This window comes from Choristoneura fumiferana, chromosome 16 (genome assembly GCF_025370935.1).
Source record: "Choristoneura fumiferana chromosome 16, NRCan_CFum_1, whole genome shotgun sequence".
In the NCBI taxonomy this organism is placed as follows: domain Eukaryota; kingdom Metazoa; phylum Arthropoda; class Insecta; order Lepidoptera; family Tortricidae; genus Choristoneura; species Choristoneura fumiferana.
Window position 1 is genome coordinate 19,875,292 of NC_133487.1, and position 21,173 is coordinate 19,896,464.

At 37.6% G+C, this 21,173-nt stretch overlaps 1 protein-coding gene across 1 annotated transcript; it reads left to right on the top strand.

Moving 5' to 3' along the window:
- Nucleotides 1-8,135: 8,135 nt before the first annotated feature.
- Nucleotides 8,136-16,308, top strand: LOC141436114 (protein takeout-like). The gene is made up of 5 exons (XM_074098971.1): nt 8,136-8,345; nt 10,119-10,338; nt 13,155-13,282; nt 13,901-14,053; nt 14,826-16,308. The coding sequence occupies exons 1-5, from the start codon at nt 8,294-8,296 to the stop codon at nt 14,975-14,977; spliced, it is 705 nt and encodes a 234-aa protein (XP_073955072.1). The 5' UTR covers nt 8,136-8,293; the 3' UTR covers nt 14,978-16,308.
- The last annotated feature ends 4,865 nt before the right edge of the window (nt 16,309-21,173 follow it).

Consider the following 21,173-nt stretch of genomic DNA (forward strand, 5'->3'; position numbering starts at 1 on the left):
TACGTAAAATGGAGTGTTTGTTCAACCACCATTTTCAACTGACCTCTAGAAAGGTATGTTTAGTTAACTTGCGGATGTCTGGTTACTTTGGTAGTTGAAAACCTGCATAGGAATAGTGATAGAAAAAAAAAATTATAACAAAAAATTGAACCGACTACAAAAAACCATGAAAATAATTTTCTACCAGTCTGAAGTCGGTGCCTCAGCACGAGCCAGCAGGAGTGGACCTACCTCACCTACATACTATACGCGTATATTGGGCTTCAATCACTCCTGCTGGCTCGTGCTGAGGCACCGAATTCAGACTGGTAGAAAAATATTTTCATGGTTTTTTTGTAGTCGGTTCAATTTTTTGTTATAATTTTTTTTTTCACTCTTTTTAGTGTAAAAAGATCTAAGATACAATAGTTTAATGTCAACTGCTCGTCCCCTTTTAAGAAAAATTGCTTTTTCCGGTGCAGAGACGTTCATTATTGAGGATTCCTGGTGCTTCATCACCCGTTCCATTTCACCATATGCATTACGATGAGCTCAAATTGCTTAGCAACTGTGTAAAGTAATTGAAATTCAACCCGTGAAATACTTGTAATTGAGTAGTAACTCAAACTAACTCTTGGGGGAGGCCATGTCCAGCAGTGGACGTCTTTCGGCTGACATGATGATGATGATGATGATGAGTAGTAACTCCAATGGTCAACTGTGGTCTTCATCATCAGTTCCACTTCATCAAATGATGTATTTCAAGAGCAAATGCACAAGTTTGAAGGTGGTAGGACCTTGTGCAAGGTCCACCCGGATTGCTACCACCATCTTGCTCGCTAATCCTGCCGTGAAGCAGCAGTGCTTGCAGAGTAAGACAGCCGGTGAAATTACTGGCACGTGAGGTATCCCATCTTAGGCCTATAGGTTGGCAACGCATCTGCATTACCCATGGCGTTGCAGATGTTTATGGGCGGCGGTGATCTCTTACCAACAGGAGACCCTCTTGCTCGTTTGAAAATCAAGTCAAATAAATAAAAAGTTACTACTTAACATATCAAAATTACCATAGGTGTCCCTACAATATTTGAAGAGTTCCGTCGATTTCCTTAGGATCCAATCATCAGATCCTGAATTGGTGCTTATGGGACGTAATTGAAAGCATTCATAGACGAACGAAAAAAAAAATTTTTCAAATCGGTTCATAAATGACGAAGTTCTGAGGTAACAAACATAAATAAAAACTGAATTGATAACCTCCTTTTTTGAAGTCGGTTAAAAATACCGCAAATACGCTGAATAATACTTATCCAGTTTCCTTTTATTTCAAAATTTTGCTGCCCTCTTATTTAGGGTACTATCATTCTAATCGGTCCGAATCGTAGGTGCGACATTTTTATTTGTTATGGAATTATCATCATCATCCCAGCCCATAAACTTCCCACTGCTGGGCGCAGTCCTCCTCTCAGATTGAGAACACTTGGGCCGTAGTTCCTACGCGGGCCTAGTGTGGATTGGGCCGTTAAAATTTTACGGTAGGTATTTTTGCTGCCCGGGGCGGACCGCCCCCCGCCTCAACTACGCTAAGCCACTGGCAGACCACCTAGTGGGAGGCCTGCAAACGCTTCCTTTTCTGGTTCATGGTCGCCACTCGAGGACCCACTTTTGTTACCTTTTGAGATAATTTTACATATTTTTAACCCCCGACGCAAAAAAGGGGTGTTATAAGCTTGACCGCTATGTGTGTCTTTGTGTCTGTATATCTGTGTGTCTGTCTGTCTGTCTGTGCACCGTAGCTCTTAAGCGGGTGGACCGATTTGAATGCGGTTTTCTTATTTGAAATCAGGTTTTCTACCGATGGTTCTTGACATGTTTCATCAAAATCGGTTCAGCAGTTTTTGAGATTGTACTTTGAAGTGACAAAGTCGGGGGGTTTTCCAAATTTTTGTTGGTTAGGTTTTTTTTTTTGCTTAATTTTTGTATTCTTTTGTACGGGGAATCCTACGATGGTATCTACTTCTCTTCAGTAATGCAATGGTTATTAGTTTAGTTCGAACAATAAGGGCTCCTGTCAGAATGTAATTAACAAAACTTTTATAATGCTTGTATTTTCGTATTTTATTTATAAATAAGAATCTCTTAATTACTAGGTACTGTTTACAATTATCCCCTCTCTATAGTTTTCTTTCAGTTTTGACGGATGCAGAGACATCTAGCGGCGAGTAGCGGAATCACTTTAGTTATGCTCAGGTCCGCTTGTTTGAGCGCTGTGACGCGGCTACTAAAATATTACAGTATTTACTATTATTATCTTTGCCGTAAGAACAAACAATACATTTTTATATTTCGTCGTTTTACAGTCGTATCATACTGCCAAACAAGATGAACAACTAATTTATTAAATCAACAAAGTATGGGGTGTAGAGGGAAGGAATATGTAATGTAATAATAAGGATCTTATGGGGGAAAAGTCAAAACCATGTCAAAACAATCAAGACAAGTGTCTAGCTTTACGCGGTAAATATCAGTTCCAAATCTCTCCACCGTGGCGCTAGAGTAGCAAGAATGCCTGCAATGAGGGCTATCGTTTTTGTCTCACTAGATGGCGCACTGTTGCGTGAGGTTTTTAAGTATGGTTTTGAAAGTCTGTTATTACGGGCGTGGAAACAAAGTTTAGAATAAAATCATATTTAATACACCTTAAAACCGTACCTTATAAATATCGAGCATGCCACAGTGTTGTATAGTCCCCGTTTTGTTCGGAAAAAAGCGAGGACAAAGGTTTCCGAAAGACAAAACTGTCTCAAAACACAGACATTCATTGCCCCGGAACGCATATTTGCCATAATTAATTACAGATATTGCCAAATGTTCACAATAATTATAAATAAACCCGCGTAGCTCACCAAAAACTATGAGATTTGACATTTCGGAGACCTCACGCTACACTAGCGCCTCTAGCGGCGAATTCATACGCGATAGCCTTCATTATTTTCTATTTTGTAAATTAATCCTAGAAGTTATTTTAGGATTGAGTGATTTCTCTGTGATGTAAAACTTACCCTCTTGCAACGGTAATGCCATAATATCTACTTAAAATTTTCCGACAGACGCGCTTGTATAGATTGTTCTCCTTCAAAGAGATTAGGTAGGACAGAAGTACCGGTTCTGCCCGTTTTGGGCCGTTGACATTTGAAGTCATAGGTATATAAAAAGTTATACTTAGTATTAAAATAATATGTTAAGTAAGTTTTCAAAAGATTATACTGAAACGAATAAAGGTTGTAATGAATTATTACTATAAATTTATTTCAAACGTATATTTAAACAATAAATAGCCATAAACGGTACAGTGGCCACAAACGGTACTTCTGCCCTACCTATTATGATTAGGTAGATCCCTACGGGTAGATACTTAATTATTGTAAAAGCGAAAGTGTGCGTGTCTGTGTGTGTATGTCTGTCCGTCTTTCACGTCGAAACGGAGCGATGGATCGACGTGATTTTTGGCATAGAGATAGTATGTATGTATGTAAACTCTTTATTGTACAAAATAAGTAAACAAACACATGACATTGACATGACAAACAATGAAATCATCATCATCATCATCCCAGCCTATATACGTCCCACTGCTAGGCACAGGCCTCCTCTCAGAACAAGAGGGCTTGGGCTATAGTTCCCACGCGGGCCCAGTGCGGATTGGGAACTTCACACGCACCATTGAATTGCTTCGCAGGTTTGTGCAGGTTTCCTCACAATGTTTTCCTTCACCGCAAAGCTCGTGGTAAATTTCAAATGTAATTCCGCACATGAATTTGGAAAAACTCAGTGGTGCGAGCCGGGGTTTGAACCCACAACCCTCTGATTGAGAGGCGATAGGTCAAACCACTAGGCCACCACGGCTTTTAACAATGAAATATATGTACTTAAATACAAAGGCAAACTTGTCCCTTTAAGGGATCTCTACCAGTCAATAGTTTATGGCCAGAGAGTGACATAGTCTAGTTTTTTCCGAACAATGCACAGTTCCGAGGAACAGCGCGCGATGACCGAATACCACGCGGACGAAGCCGCGGGCAAAAGCTAGTATATCCAGCTATATAATTCATGTGATTGGTTGATACAGTCTTCTCCGTTCCGTTTTAATGAGAGTGCATCCTTAGGCCTACATAGGTGACCACCATAAGGTAGGTAGGTAGGAAGCTTATAATTATAAACGAATCACTTCCGATAATTAAGAAGGTGCTTGACGACTGTTATTATGTATGTAGTTAGGTACGTTTTGTTGTTTTGGCGCCAACGTGTGTCTGTCTGTGGCAACATAGCTCTCAAACGGATGGTTCGATTTTGATGCAGGGTTTATTAGGTGAAAGCGAATTTCTTTGCGACGGTAAGGGGGGGTAGGGGGGTAGGGGGGGTAGGGGTAGGTACTAGGACTAGGAGGACGCTTTTCTTCAACGTCTTTTGAACGAAAAATTTAGTTGGACGTTGTAGCGACTCCTAGCGCCATCTAGTGAACAACAATATAAACTCCGACCATGTTCTACATCGCGCTATCGAAGTTTCTCAACGCGGTCGCATACAAGTTCCGACGCTCGTCCTTCGGACTTCGGTCCTCAGGCATAACACATGCCTGGAGAGAGATCTCTATTGGAGCCTCCCCCCACATTGGTGACCCCGACGTGATTTACGATCGGCACTTAGTAACAGCGGGGAACTAAAACGGAATCTTCCCATGGTATTAATGTGGGATCGTGCGAAGGAAAACAAACTTTTCGAAATAAAATAAGAAAAGTTTATTAAAAATTAAACTACTGAATACGTAAAAAACAATGAAAACAGAAAAGACAACTAGCACGTAGGCTCACCCGATCAAAACTCACACTCTTTTTCTCATTCGCTCGTCTCATTCACTCCACATTAGACTTCAGTCATTCGGTCGCTCGTTTACATCAAATCATTCTAACATTAATCCACCCTCATTCCCACATTAATTAATATTTTCTCCAAGTAAAGGTCGTAAACAAAGGTTCGACTCCCTTCTGACGCACATTACATCCGCTTAATGTCCCATTATAGAGTATTTTGTATGCGACGTGCTCTCTCCGGGTAACGTGAGGCGCTTGCTTTGTTAGCAAAAAATGCGACATGACTAAACACCAATTGACGACCAGATGGCCTAGTGGTTAGGGAACCTGACTACGAAGCTTGAGGTCCGGGGGTCGATTCCGTCAGGGCAGATATTTGTATGAAAAATATGTACGTTTGTTCTCGGGTCTTGGGTGTTTAATATGTATTTAAGTGTGTATCTATCTATATAATTATATTTATCCGTTGCTTAGTACCCATAACACAAGCTTTGCTAAGCTTATTTTGGGACTAGGTCAATTGGTGTGAATTGTCCCGTAATATTTATTTATTTATTAAAGTTAAAATATCTTTATTCAATTTAGGCTATAACAAGCACTTATGAATGTCAACTAAAACTACCACTCGCTTCTATGTTATATATCCAAATATGCAAATTTTAATTCAATTCGACCGCTAGAAGTTGGTTAAGTTTAGACTTAATATACATACCATTGGAGTTTAAAAAAGCTTTTAAAAGAGTAGAGCACTTAGGTATTTACATTTTATATTACAGTCCGTTATTTGTTAGTCATATGTAATGTTTGACATAACTCTTTTTTTCTTTGAAACCAGTTATTTTTCAAAATAGTTATACAACAAACCTAACCTAACCTATAGCGTGCTACAGGTGAACATTTAAAAATTAATGAAAATGTACGGTTTCAGCGGGATTTTTTTTAATGACTAACAAAAATTATGACAAACATTACATTATGACTTATAAAATTATGGCAGTCGAAAGGCTCTCATATAGTTATAAATATAAATCTAGGTACATTTTTATTTATGGCTCACATCGCAAGTATTTGTATACTTTTGTATTTTAGCCCTAAAACAATTACCTACACAAGTGCATGCAAGCATGGCTTTCTTTCTCTTTCGTAAACTTACTAAAATGCATAGCGGAATTGTCAATCTCACCGACGGTAAAAATCTGTGCATTTCTGCAAAATTGCAGTCGAAATAATTTTCTGACTAAGCAGTTAAAAATGTTAATACTCCAGGTATCTACTCGTATTTCACTTCAGCACAATTATTATGTTGTAGTATCTTCAAGTCGTTTCTCTGATGAACTTACTCTTTGCAGGACAAATTGGAAAAAGTAATATTTATTAAAGTATCTCCTTATTTATTTAATTGTAAATCCAGTACGTTATACATTACGTTACATTATTTTACAGCGCATTGGTGTTTACTGTAATGCTGTATTTTTTTGTTGGAATAAATAAATAAATAGGTAAATACATGGATACATGGTGTTACAGGTTACAGCCAGCTCTTAAGCGAGTCAGAACAAACGCGTTGTAAGAGCATACAATAACAATCACAACTAAATTTGGACGCTGTTATGCAATAGCGTGTCAACCCTGATTAATTCAGCAATACAATATCGAAAATACAAACTGAAACATAGATGCACAGAAAAACATAGATGCACAAAAATACAAAAAGACTCCAAAAACCAATCTTAATCTGCAATACAATGTCAACCCTTAGAAAATAATTTTAACAGTTGACATTGTATTGCAAATAAATAAATAAATAATATCACGGAACAATTCACACCAATTGACCTAGTCCCAAAGTAAGCTTAGCAAAGCTTGTGTTATGGTACTAAGCAACGGATAAATATAATTATATAGATAGATACATACTTAAATACATAGAAACACCCAAGACCCGAGAACAAACATTCGTATTTTTCATACAAATATCTGCCCGACACGGGAATCGAACCGGGACTCAAGCTTCGTAGTCAGGTTCTCTAACCACTAGGCATCTGGTCGTCAAAAATGACAGTGGGTTGACTCAGTATTGCAAAACAGCGTCCATTTAATATTACATATTTAGTGTTAAAAGACATACATATAATAGGTACATTTTATTTTGTCATGCATTAGGCACTAGTTTAACAACACAAAAAAAATAATATAGAAATTAATATCAACGTTAAGGGGTTATTAAATTTAACTGGTGGGCACTACATTTATAGTGTTTTAAAGCGTCATAGCATAATTGACAGATTAATAGCATTTTTAATTAAAACTGTCTAGTTTATCCATACTAATATTATCAATGCGAAAGTGCGTGTGTTTGTATGTTTGTCCGTCTTTCACGTCGAAACGGAGCGACGGATCGACGCGATTATTGGCATAGATATAGTTTATGGGTCAGAGAGTGACAAAGGCTACTTTTTATCTCTGAAAAATGCATAGTTCCCGAGGGAACAGCGCGCGATAACCGAATTCCACGCGGGCGAAGCCGCGGGCAAAAGCTATGTAGTTTTTATAAATATACTTATTGAAATGGGTTTCTTGCCTAATCAAATCTACCTAGTACAGTCAGCTACAAAAAATATGGATACAGCCAAAGTGCAAAAAATATGTATACACGACCTTATAATGTTCAGGCAATATAAAGTCCTGTGTATATATTTTTGGCACTTTGGCTGTATTCATATCTTTGCTGACTGTACCTATTTTATAAACTTTTCTTCAACTGCGTCGTTTGTTGTTGTTGTTTTTGGTTAAAATCTTGAAAGTTCATTTTGAGCTACTTCCGGTTGTCGGTATAAATATCTAAGTTGGATTACTTGTTTATTGTCTATTCTGCATTGCAAGTGTAGACAATGAAAAGAACAGTCAGCAAAAAAGTTTATTTTAGTAATTAAAATTTTAACATAAACTTGTTTACTTGCCATTGCCACTTGGATACATTTACTTTATTTCATAACTAACCGTGACTTAGACAATCGTGGAATATGGTGCATACACATGTAAGACGTGTTTAAGTTTATATTGTGGAAAGGCCAACACTCATACCTACTAATACTTCTTTAATGGTAAAATCATTATTGCCGAGTTATTAAGTCGAGTAAGACAAAGGCACGGTCGTAACAATAATTAATAATAATAGTTTTTAGTCTTCATTCTTGTCAACTATTTACAATTAAATTTAAAAATAAAAATAAAACTCACTACTTTTATACAGTCTTTTGCCCGTGAATTTCCGGTGGAAAATGCGGCGGCACTTTATGTTCGACAATAAATAGATAATCATTAAGGTATTTAATTAATGACAGGCATTAACGCAGTATATAAGACGAAAGGCGAAGACTGCAGACTGCAATCCGAGGAGAGACGCGCTATTGTTTGATTGTAATTAGAAGAGCAGTGACGCCATGTTTCTTTTGGTGCTTAGTGTTTTGGTGTGCACCGCGAGTGGGGAACTAGGTAAGCGATATGTTTAAACTACGAATAATTTGTTACCTTTTTATTGTTTTTATTACAAGCTTTTATTTACTCGTTGCGTGCCCTGTTTGTTTCTCTATTTCGGTCAAATCATGGAAGCTAAATTTGATCCACTTCCTCTGGTCCAGGGTTTCTCAAAGTGGGGTACGCGAACCCCTAGGGGTTCGCTATTCGACGGTAGGGGGTTCGCGACAAGGTTTACGTGATGGTGGCTGCAAGACTGGCAAGATGATTAAGATTGGTTTTTGGAGTCTTTTTGTATTTTTTATTTCGAATCAAAATTTGTTACTTATTTGTTGTTGTTTGTTTCAGTTTGTATTTTCGTTGGCAAGACGATTCTTACCTATATTTGTTACCTTTTATTGAAATAAATAATATACATTATATTATAATGATGATTGAAATAAAAATAAACTTAGTTTCTCCAACAGTCAATTTTATTACTTTCTTTGGGGGGGGGGGGGTCGAGGTAGGGGTTCGCTGTCGTCTAGAAACTTTAACAGGGGTACGTGGAGCCATAAGTTTGAGAAACCCTGCTCTGGTCGGATTGACTTGAAATTTGCCATACCTATGTAAATATAGTGACAATACAATAATTGGAATAAAACCCGAATTTAAATCATAAAATCTTAAAGCACAATTTAGTAGGTAAGTACATTACAATTTAAAGACCGTAATAAACAAATAACTCAATTTACTTAATTTATTTTCTTATTGCACAAAAATACCTTCATAAAGCATTGTTCTCAGGTTGAACTTGAATAATAATTGTATGATATTGAATAGGTCAGTCAGACGACCTTCCGATACTTCCATAATTTCAATAAAAAGTATCGCTCTGTTACAGTTAGACAAACAATTATAAGATATTCTGAAATAGCAAAAAAGAAATTAAATAAGTAATGTAAAACTAGTAGCTTAAAACTATCCCCCGTGGTCTAAAAGTTTGGCACCGCTTTCTGGTTGAATAGCTAGATATGGTAGAGAGATAGTTGCCGGCCCTTTGGTCTCCAGTGCCCTTAGTGTAAGTTTAGGTTACAAAATACGTCTCGATCGCGTTCGCGTTAAAATCTCAATTTGTATGCAAACACGAACAGCGCCTCTAGCGGAACGTTTGCGATGTTCGTGTTTCCATACAAATTGAGATTTTAACGCGAACGCGATCGAGACGTATTTTGTAACCGAAAACTTACACTAAGGGCACAGTAGTGTCAACCAGCGCTTTTGCAAATCTTCTAATGTAAGAGTCTATGTGCGCCAGGGCCTCATAGACCCAGGCTTTCAAAGACGAGAGGTATAAAAATATTAATAAAAATTACAATAATCCATACTAATATTATAAATGCGAAAGTGTTTGTATGTTTGTGTGTTTGTCCGTCTTTCACGCCGTAACGGAGCGACGGATCGACGTGATTTTTGGCATAGAGATAGTTTATGGGCCCGATTTTTATCCCGTAAAAATGCACAGTGCGCGATAACCGAATTCCACGCGGGTTAAGCCGCGGGAAAAAGCTAGTTTGGAAATAATTGGCCAATAAGAGAAAAGATTAAATCCGATTTCACGCGATATACTTAGAGAACCGAGTGAAGCGAGTGGTACAGTCACTAGCACCAAAGTGTATCTGATACAACAAAGCGCGCATAATAATCTGATAGGTCGGTAGGCCACGTCCGATATTTTTGCTCTGCTGTGGCACATATTAGTGCAGGTTTCTGTTTAATTTACGGCAATCTGAAGAAACCCCTCTTTCCCAGCCCCGTTTATAACGCCGTGTCGAGCGTCAGACTCAGCCTGTATGGTGGCATCGGCGATGAGTGCGACGCCGGTGCTGGCAGCAGGGGTCCCCCAGCTGGGCCTGAGTCCCTTGGACCCCATGACGGTAGACCGGGTCACGTCTAACCAAGCCGGGCTGCAGCTACAGATGACTGACACAACGGTCAAGGGACTGAAGAACTGCGTCGTGATGTCAATGAAGTAAGTGGCTCTTCTGCCTTTCGGGTTTGACGCTTGTTATTTAAAACATCAGAGGGGCTGCTAGAATTCAAAAATCGAAGTTCGTATCGCACCGTCTCTCTCACTCTCGTATTAAATAATATAAGGTTCGTATTTTGCACGCCACTGCTGTTTGAGAGCCAGTTCTGCGCTAAGTGCTTCTATAGTAAAAATGACATGCTTTCAATCACGTACACCAACGTTTCCTGAACTAATGGAGTACATTAATTTCTAAATTATTAATTGCCTGATAGATTATTTATTGATTATTTAGTGCTAACGACCGCATCGATTAAGTCATCAAAGTAAAGGGTTATTGAATGGGATAAATATAATCATACCTACTTAGAGTATTAACACCGACCACATTAGCGATGCATCACAAAATTACAGAATCATTTAGGATGGTACGATCATATTTAATTGAAAAGGTTTTCCTGTTAGATAATGTAGGAGTTAAGGAATCAATAAACTTGTGAGATAATGAGTAATGACATTTAATGTCAAAGACAAAAATAATAAACTTCACTTCCTTCTCACATTTTTACGCGCATGCACTCCTAACTTTAAAAAGATCATAAATTCATCACCTACATTTTATATTAGATAGGTAAGTGAAATTTATACATTCATAATCGTATTCATATTTTCGTACATTTATTTATTTATATTAAAACTAAAACTCAACTCAATACTGCTATTTAGACACTGCTCTTTCTGTTGTGTTTCACTTCTCTCTTGCAAGTTATTTTTTACGTTTATGTTTTGTGATTGTCATAATAATATGGATTCACTGAAAATCAGCGTCGTTGCACTATCTGCGGCGACACATGCTGAGTGGACTCCTTTTAGAGACCACAGTCAACACTGTAATAGGCATTAACATACTTACCTTATATTAAGTAATTTCTGTAAAAATGTTGTTGCATTGTGTGTTTCTAATAAATCTTTCATTCATTCATTCATTCATTCAAATAAAAAATATATATAAAATAATATTTATTCACAAAGCCTAAAATATATCATATCAAAATACAATTAAATTAAAACAAATTTCGCACAATAATTCCGAAAAAATTAGAACGTATCTACTCTCTACATAAGTGATAGGTTGTCACGTGTTTTTCAAACTGATAAAAAGAAAATTGAATGCAGCCATTGTTTTTAAATACAGGATCCCAGAATGAGATCTCACTGTCTACAGGGCACAATTAAAATCCACCTATTACCGGCAATTACTTGCAAATGTATCATTGTTCCAATGCTCCGAACAGTTATTAGTTATTACATTTTATTTTGAAAATTGTACCAATTTATTCCAACGCCGGTCACGCGATAAAAAAAAACATTACATCATTGTTTCAAATCCTGCGAACCGTTTTTAGAGTTCCGTAGACCTACGAGGAACCCTTAGGGCGCCAGACGTGAGCGTTATTTCATGAGTTGTGAGTCGCGTAATTTCGGTTGCGTAATTTCGGTTTCAAAATCAAATCAATCAATTTTGTGATTTTTTATTGGTTATCTAAAGAAAATATGCGTATCTAATGTTTTCTGGTAATCTAAGTAACTGACGTACAAAATTGAACAACCTTTTTCCCTCCCAACCCCAACCCAATCATGGATCGTTTGATGTTTGATTTTTAGACAAACTTTTATTTTACTCAGCAATTTTATTGGTATACCTAATATATGGACGTATTCGTCCGTGTTTGTTTTTAATAAGCGAGAGATGCGTGCGTGCCAATACCCAGAATTGCGACCGCGGACGTCACAACTCGTGGTCGGAAATGTTTATGCTTTTTGTATAAAAAAATGAGTAGGTGTAGGTACATATCTGTTATTTTCTCACGTACTACGCCAGCACGTGAGAAATTGCCATTAACGTCACACACAACGTTACAGTAACAGGGAAATTCATCCAGAGAATCAATTTAAAAATCCTTGAGACTAATATTTACTTATCAGGACTTTAAAAAATAAAAAAGCCAACCTTTACTAGTTGGAAAGACACTTAGAGAAGAATAATTACGCACATATGTGTAATTATGTACATATGTGGTTGCAACTTCGAAACACAGACCGAGTCGCGTGCCAAAGCTATTATCTGATGTAACCGTTCAACCATTAAGGCTACAGAGAAGACCATACAAATAGATGTATATATATGTATGTATGTAAACTCTTTATTGTACAAAATAAAAGAAACAAAACACAATTGACAGACTTTGAGATACTTGCACAAAGGCGGACTTATCCCTTTAAGGGATCTCTACCAGTCAACCGTAACATAATATAATAGGTCTATATATAATAGGTACGCTCGAAAAACATAACCCGCCTGTAGAAAAATATACGTGTGCGACGGATTTTACTTGCACCCGCGTGCGCAGGCGTGCGCCCGGTCCGTGCATACACTCGCGTCAGGCCCGTTAACTATGAAGCAAAAACCCCCGAAACCTTGTCACTTCAAGGTTCATTATCTCAAAAACGGCTGAACCGATTTTGATAAAACATGTCTAAGAACCATCGCTAGAAAACCTGATTTTAATTAATAAAAAACCGCATTCAAATTGGTCCACCCGTTTAAAAGCTACGGTGCCACAGACAGACACACAGACATACAGAGACACAGACACACATAGCGGTCAAATTTATAACACCCCTCTTTTTGCGCTTATTTATATTATACGAGAGTGAGAGGGACGGTACGATACGAACTTCGAATTTCGGATTTCATAGTAGCCCCCCAGCTAGCGTACCGTAGGCCCTAAAACTTTGCTTCCCTCGGTTTGTTACAGACGCAGCGCGAGGAAGACTAATATGGAGCTCAAATGCCCAGCTGTCCTGCTAACAGGGGACTACAAGCTGGGGGGGAAACTGCTCATCCTGCCGATAGAGGGCAACGGGAAATACAAAATCAAAATCCGTAAGTACCTCTATCCTCGTCGTGACTCTACCCTCTGGACAAAGATGAGCACAATGTGTTGATTAGGGTATTTCTAGCCTACGTACAATCGAGTTATTCTATTTTTGAGAAAAAACATGTGAACACGACTTTATTAATAACGGCGTAGAAGCGTGTTCTTGTTAAGGTATTTAAATAATAAATAAATAAATAAATATCACGGGACAATTCACACCAATTGACCTAGTCCCAAAGTAAGCTTAGCAAAGCTTTTGTTATGGGTACTAAGCAACGGATAAATATAATTATATAGATATAGGTACATACTTAAATACATATTAAACACCCAAGACCCGAGAACAAACATTCGTATTTTTCATACAAATATCTGCCCCGACACGGGAATCGAACCCGGGACCTCAAGCTTCGTAGTCAGGTTCTCTAACCACTAGGCCATCTGGTCGTCTAAATTGTATTATATTCTAACTATACCTATGTACTAAAGTTCCCTAAGCCGCTGTGTTCAATAGTGATCGGTTTTCTTTTTCTTTCCCATTTGAATCTTCAAGAAAATGAAGAGAACCGACGAGCCCCGAGCGATATTGACACTAGTTATAATGTTGTTTAATGTCGTTGCAGGTGACTTAGTAGTCAAGATCCAGTATGAGATGGCGGAGGAAGAGCGTGGCGGCGAGAAGTTCTGGAAGGTGATAAGCTGGAAGCACACCTCGGATGTCCTCACGAATGTGCAGTTCCAGTTCCAGAATCTATTCAACGGAAATCAGAATGCCGGTGAGTACACATATTAGACCTGCAAGAAAAATCTTGCAAGTTGCATTAACTACCGGCACCACAGAATAAGTAAAAGTTACAAGCTTGTTACAAGTACCGGCACTTGATTGACCGCTTCAAATTCGTTCGATTTATGGAATAGCGATGTAATCCAAAACTTGCACGAGTTATCTTGTTATATGGATTGAAAATACAAACTGAAATATAGATGCACAGAAAAACCAGAAAAAAAAGAGCATCACTGGGAATCGAACCCAGGTCCTCGGTAATCCGTACCGCGTGCTATACCGCTACACCACTGATGGTCTGGTGGGATGGATGGTTAACTTGTTATATGGACTTTAATTCTACTAACACACAACACATGTAACTTTTGTGGTACATGAGCTTGACTGTATTTTGCAATTTGTTAATTGTTTTAATAAATATAACTGTTGAAAGTTTTTGAATTAAGGATTTACTCTATAAATCATATACTGTATAAACACGATTATGTAGTTCGTTCGATAGAAAAAAAAATCCAGTCGTCTCCAAAAAAAAACAAAATAACCCGCACGGCGTAAATATTGCGCGACAGATAAAAAAATTAGACGTTTTCTATCGCGTATACACTTCGCATTTTTGAAATATGTATTTGTTTTAGTAACACAGAGAAAGTACTTAAAGACACGCGCGTTCTGATGAACGTATATTGACCCGTCGCGCTTCCCCCATATCCTCCTTCACCACCCTTCCCCGTTATCCATATTGATTGGTGATTTGCCTGTTCCAGCTGATGCCATCCACCAGTTCGCTAACAACAACTGGAAGGACATCTACCACGAGGTGGCGCCTCCCGTAGTGAAAGCACTCATCGGCAACGTCATCAAGGAGATTGAAAAATTGTTCCAGAAAGTTCCTATCAACCAGCTCGCGCTTGACTAGGCAATTCTTACAAAAATTATACTAAAATTACATAACTTTTAGGTTTTGATTCTGCTTCTGTTCATATAGAGGTAGAGAAAAACGGCTTTGTTTTCTGATTTATGTGTTTGAGTGGATGTTTCCAATAACAGGAACAATAAATTAAAATAGAGGTAGGTTTTATCTCATTCCTGAACATGTTAAAAGTGGTTTGATTTCAATTGTATTAACATTGTAACGAACATCCACATGTAAAGAACATCATCACATAGCTTTTATAAATTAAGGGTGAGGCCAGACTAGCGTAATTTTTTGAGTTGCGAGTCGCGTAATTTTCGGTCGCGTAATTTCTGTTGCATTCGGTTTTATACAAAAGTCCAATTTGTGCCACGCGGCGACTCAAAATGAGTTGTACACGTTGTATGAAACCAAAACACGCGACCGATTTTTTTTTATCAAATAGCTGGGAAACGAGCATGCGGGTCACTTGATAGTAAGCGATCACCGCCACCCATGGATACCTAGAGCATTATTAGGACTGTGCGGGTGCGTTGCCGGCCTAAAGGGAAGGGGGATAGAGGAGGGGAAGGGGGAGGGTAGTTGGGCCTCCGGATCTCCGACTCACCGAACGAAACACAGCAAAACGACTATGAATAAGGTTGTATTTAATACGATAAAATTCTCTTTAATATAGAGTCAGTTTCGTGTAAGTAACCTTTTAATTTTCAAAATTTAAAGGTTTTTGTCACTGACCCGTATTATTTGACCGCGAGTGTAATTTAACATTTTAACCGACACACAAAAAAAAACTGAAAATCGTTCCATATGCGCCACGAAATGCCGACATGGCCACTATGGCACTTTTTACAGCTGCCGTGTTTTACCGACCGTGGCGGTCAAAGGGTTAGGGAATGATCCGCTTTTATTGTATTTATAATAGACAATATTTGTGGAATTATTTAAGTATCTAGAATTTTTCGTTATGATTTCTGTTGCTTTATGTTTTAAGAAACAATTAACTTTTACTAATTTGTAACGCATTTTCCTATATTGTGATCCTTGTTACAAGCACTATTCAGTTTTATTTAATTTAAAAAGTAAACCGCGTGTCTATTAGTAGTATAATAGTCTCAATAGATGTCGCTTACCGTTGATTTTATTTAATTGTAGGTATTTATATCACGCACGATAGATGGCGCGGTACAATACAAATGGACAAGTGAGTCCAAAGCCAAAGTTGTTCGTATGTGTGCTTGAAAACGGGTTTTAGGTAGGTAGGTGTATATATCACAAGTTGTTATATGTAGTAATGAATGTACCGTCTAACTAATTAAAAACTAAACACGTTTCAAGTTTTTTATTTATTTTGATTTTATACAAACTAGCTGCCCGCCCTGGCTTTACATTACACGGTGTAATAATTAAGAAAGTGAGACTAAACACATTTTTTTACATGGAGAGTTTAGTATATTTTTTTAATTTTCCATGCAATTTTTCAAACACGTTCCATACAAATTTAATCTTGGCAATTACAAGCCCAAAAAAACCGGCCAAGAGCATGTCGGACATGCCCAAAATAGGGTTCCGTAGCCATTACGAAAAAATTAAGTAATATTTTTCTGAGGATTTCGTATTTTATACGGAATCTTCCAAGTTTAGGTATATTTTATACCTTAGGCTGCTATTTACTCATAAACTACTAATAATTCTCAAGCAAACTTAGCCGTTATAGTTTTCCTTGAAAGTTTCATATAATTTACTACCATCCTGAATTTTTTCAAATTTTTCCACTCACCGGTTTAGATTTTAGAGAGGGGGACGCTCGATTTAAATGAAAATTTGCACTTTAAAGTTGAATATTTCGCAAACAAATCACTGAATCGAAAAATCATCTTAGCAAACCCCTAATGATTTTAAAAGACCTATCCAACGATACCCCACAAAATAAGTTTGGATGAGAAAAAAAAACACCCTCACATTACGTCTATGGGAGGTAAAGACAGACAGACATGGCGAAACTATAAGGGTTCCGTTTTTGCCATTTTGGCTCCGGAACCCTAAAAATAAGTGCCGTCGATCTGAAGTGACGCAAGAACATACTTACATCCGGATATTGATTGATTTATTTATTTATTTGGGACACAAACAGCATAACAAGTTGTCTTCACATTCTTCCGGATTATTTGAAGAGGTAATCAGGTAATTTATGTATATAGAATTTGGTACTTTTATTTGACTAGAATTTTTTGTGTAAAAACACAAAATGAATTAATAATTAATTAATATTAAATCAAATCTAGAAATGGCCCCAGTGGTATTGTCCAAAGTGGCATAGTTATGCTAATTATTTTACGAGTCTATGTACACTTGGGCTCAATGGCCCAGGACCAAAGAGAGGTAAGCTAAGAGATATTGGGTTAGCTGGACAAAACGCCCCTGTAAAGTTTTCAATCGGCTTTCCCCCATGCCCGTGCCCGTTTTCCCCATTTCTTTAAAAAAAAAAACCGGCCAAGAGCGTGTCGGACACGCCCAAAATAGGGTTCTGTAGCCATTACGAAAAAAATAAGTAATATTTTTCTAAGGATTTCGTATTTTATACGGAAAATTCCAAGTTTAGGTATATTTTTTACCATAAGATGCTATTTACTTTTAAAGTACTAATAATTCTCAAGAAAACTTAACCGTTATAGTTTTCCTTGTAAGTTTGATATACTTACTACCATCCTGAATTTTTTAAAAATTTTCCACCCACTAGTTTAGATTTTAGAGGGGAGGGGGGGGGGGACGCTCGATTTTAATAAAAATTTGCACTGTAAAATTGAATATTTTGAAAACAAATCACTGAATCGAAAAATCGTCTAAGCAACCCCCTAATAGTTTAAAAAGACCTATCCAACGATACCCGACGGCCGACACTATAGGGCTGGATGAGAAAAAAAATGGGAGGTACTTACCCTGATTTTTTTTATAATTTTTTATTGTACCATTTTGTCGGCATAGTTTACATATATATTCGTGAAAAATTACAGCTTTCTAGCATTGATAGTCCCTGAGCAACGGACAGACAGACAGACAGACAGGCATGGCGAAACTATAAGGATTCCGTTTTGCCATTTTGGCTCCGGAACCCTAAAAACTACTAGAAACTAGCGGATAGGCTTGTCAAACTTAGAAATAAGGTGACCTCACGCCAGGTTCTGTTAGGGTCAAAACTGGTTCTAAATATCAGACACTAAACTATATGACGTTGTCAGACTAGATAATCGTGTCTATCTGATAGAGGAAGATGACGCACGATACACAGTAGCTGTCACGTAGGCATAGGCGTCATTGAATCATTATTAAGCAAGTTAATAGCAAATTTGAATAGTTTTTTTAGTGGCCTGCACGGCGTTGTGCCTTGTCCCCGTCACCCTGTCTGCCACAGGGCCCAAATAGGTAAACACATAAAATGATCGGGAGTGTAGTGGATAAGTTTATCTCCCCCAGTATTTTAATTTCCGATTGTTATTTCTCATTTTTAGGGTTCCGTAGACAACTAAGGAACCCGTATAGTGTTGCCATGTCTGTCCGCCTGTCTGTCTGTCTGTCCGTCTGCAGCTAAGCTCAGGGACCGTTAGTAGTAGAAATCTGTAATTTGGCATGAATATACATATCAGCAGGGCTACTACGAAACTCGAAACTCGAAGTTCGTGTCGTGCGGTCGCTCTCGTTCTCGTACTAAATAGTATAAGTGTCAGAGGGACCGCACGGCACGAACTTCGAGTTTCGAGTTTCGTAGTAGCCCTGCAGTCACGCTGACAGTGGTAAAATAAAAAAAAAAACAAAAAAAAATGCAAGCATCCCGTCTTACACGTAAGCAACCCTTCTAGTACGTCAAACGTATGTCTCTACCCAATACTATCCATTACATCGTATCATAACCCTTTTTTTATATTTTTTTTTCTTTTCTTACAATAATTACGCGTTCAGTACCAGTTGCACCCACGTAGTGCACACTCACCGGGGTTCAGCTGAAAACCAGCGCTGCAGCTCTGGTTACAGGGCTACGGCACATGCTGAGCTGAGTCCTTTTGGCATCACACTACAGCGCAACGCCTCTAATTTTTCTCTCTTCTTCTTTTTATGTTTTACTGTGTTTTTGTTGTGATGTAGTGTGTTTTTTTATGTCAATAAATGTTGAGCTTGAGTTTGAATCGTGCTGCGAGGGAGTTATTGGTTGCAACAGTCAACCTGCGCAAGTAAGGTATTTTAGCTCAGCCGGCATCAGACATGGCGTTGATGCTAGTCAGGTTGGCTGATGTGACAAGTATTTATTTAATATCTATTATGAGAACTTCTTATGTATTTATAAAACAAAAAAATTAAATTATAATATGTCAAAATTAATAATTAAATACAATAAAAGACAACTTAAACCTATATGTTCTCAACTATATCAAAATTAATTAGATAATAATAAGTAATACTAAAAAAAAATGATATACAATAAAAAAAAACAAAATGTCAAAAAAACCTAAACGAAAAAAAAATAAGGGATTTTTTTTCTAATGGGCTAATGTGACATGTAAGAAGCATACATACATTTTTTTACATTTATAACTGACCGTGATTGACCCCTATATCACCTGATGTAAAGTGCAGATGAGGCCAAAGGTGTATCTTACTGGTTCAGTAACAGCCTATTTACTCTAGCCATGAAGAGCCCTAGATTGTATTTATCCGGAAAAAACAGACGACGGGAGCGAATTCCATTCCTAAATAAATAATTAAAAAATATTTCCCATAACTTAATGTTGCCAACATAAATTATGTCGTCTTAGTCGTGAACTTGTTAAACAAGATACGTAGATTTATGAGTTTTGAACAAGTTTGGTGTCCTTGATCCTGAATAAATATTCAATGTTTCGTTAATTACTTGCGATGTTGGTAGTAGCGGTTTGGTTCCGTATTGGAGTCAAATGTCATGTTACCGATTAGATCTGATGTCCTGTGCTGCTGTTTGTAATTTTAGTGACAAAGCAAGAAGTTTTAAATGTATTTCAAAGAAGAATGGCCGAAAAAAAAAACAATATGGATAAAACAAGTCATGCCCAATAAGGGTCAGTTTACACCGAAATCAGGCGACACGCGACGCCACATTTTTCATTGTCTTTAAATTAATTATGGACTATACACGTACAAGCTAATTGAATAATTGAAAATCTAAAAGTACTGCTTTCTTCAGAATCGAGAGTAGAATCGATTATATATTATTATATTTTAAAGTAGTTTTTTTTTCGGTGCTGCCTTTTAGCAGAAACATTATTCCCAAATGTTTCATTCGCCAAACTGTTTTATTTTCCAACTTTCAATTTTCTCCGAAACCAAAAAAAATGTTTCTCAGTGTATCTTCTGGTTTTATAGAACAAAGTACAATTAGGTTAAGTTTATTTTGTGAAATTTCCGAAAAAAATATGGTTTCAGAGATGTTTCAGAGAAAATCCTGAGTTGGCAAATTAAAATTAAAAATTTGGGAATAACTTTTCGCCAAAAAGACATGGAACCATTTTTACCACCCCTATTTTCACTGTGCCTAGTCTAAAATGCATATTAGGGTAAGGCTCACAAGCGTTTTGCCCGCCCGTTCCAGTGTGTTATGAATATTGATGCATACGAACGATGGCCCGTTTCTACTATAGGCAAACCGTGTAACTGAGTCCTCGCCTGCGCGGTACAGGGGCGCTGGGGTAGGACGACAAAGGGGACTGAAGGAGGTGCGCGCGGCGAGGCCTGCCGCCCCGCACCTCTTTCAGTTCCCTTTGTCGTCATACCCCGCGCCCCTGTACCGCGCGGGCGAGGACTTATTTAAACGGTCGAGCTATAATATAAGGATGAATACTTCATTTCAAAAGAGAAACTACTTGTATCAGAAGTTGACGCAAATAGTTTTTGTATGCATCAATACTCATAACACACTGGAACAGGCGGGCAAAACGCTCGTGAGCCTTACCCTTTATATACTAAAATTGTAAGTAAATATTTAGTTTTTCAGATAACGTCAAAGAACAAAGGTTTTTATCGGCATTTGTTTGATCCTAAACAAAACTCGCTTGATGTACAAATGTTGTAAATTCGTTTTTTGCAAATCAAATATGTAATACTAATGTCCGAGCCGCGTCATTTACTGACCTCTGCTATGATATTTAGTAAACTTTGAAAGCCTGTACACGCCTTC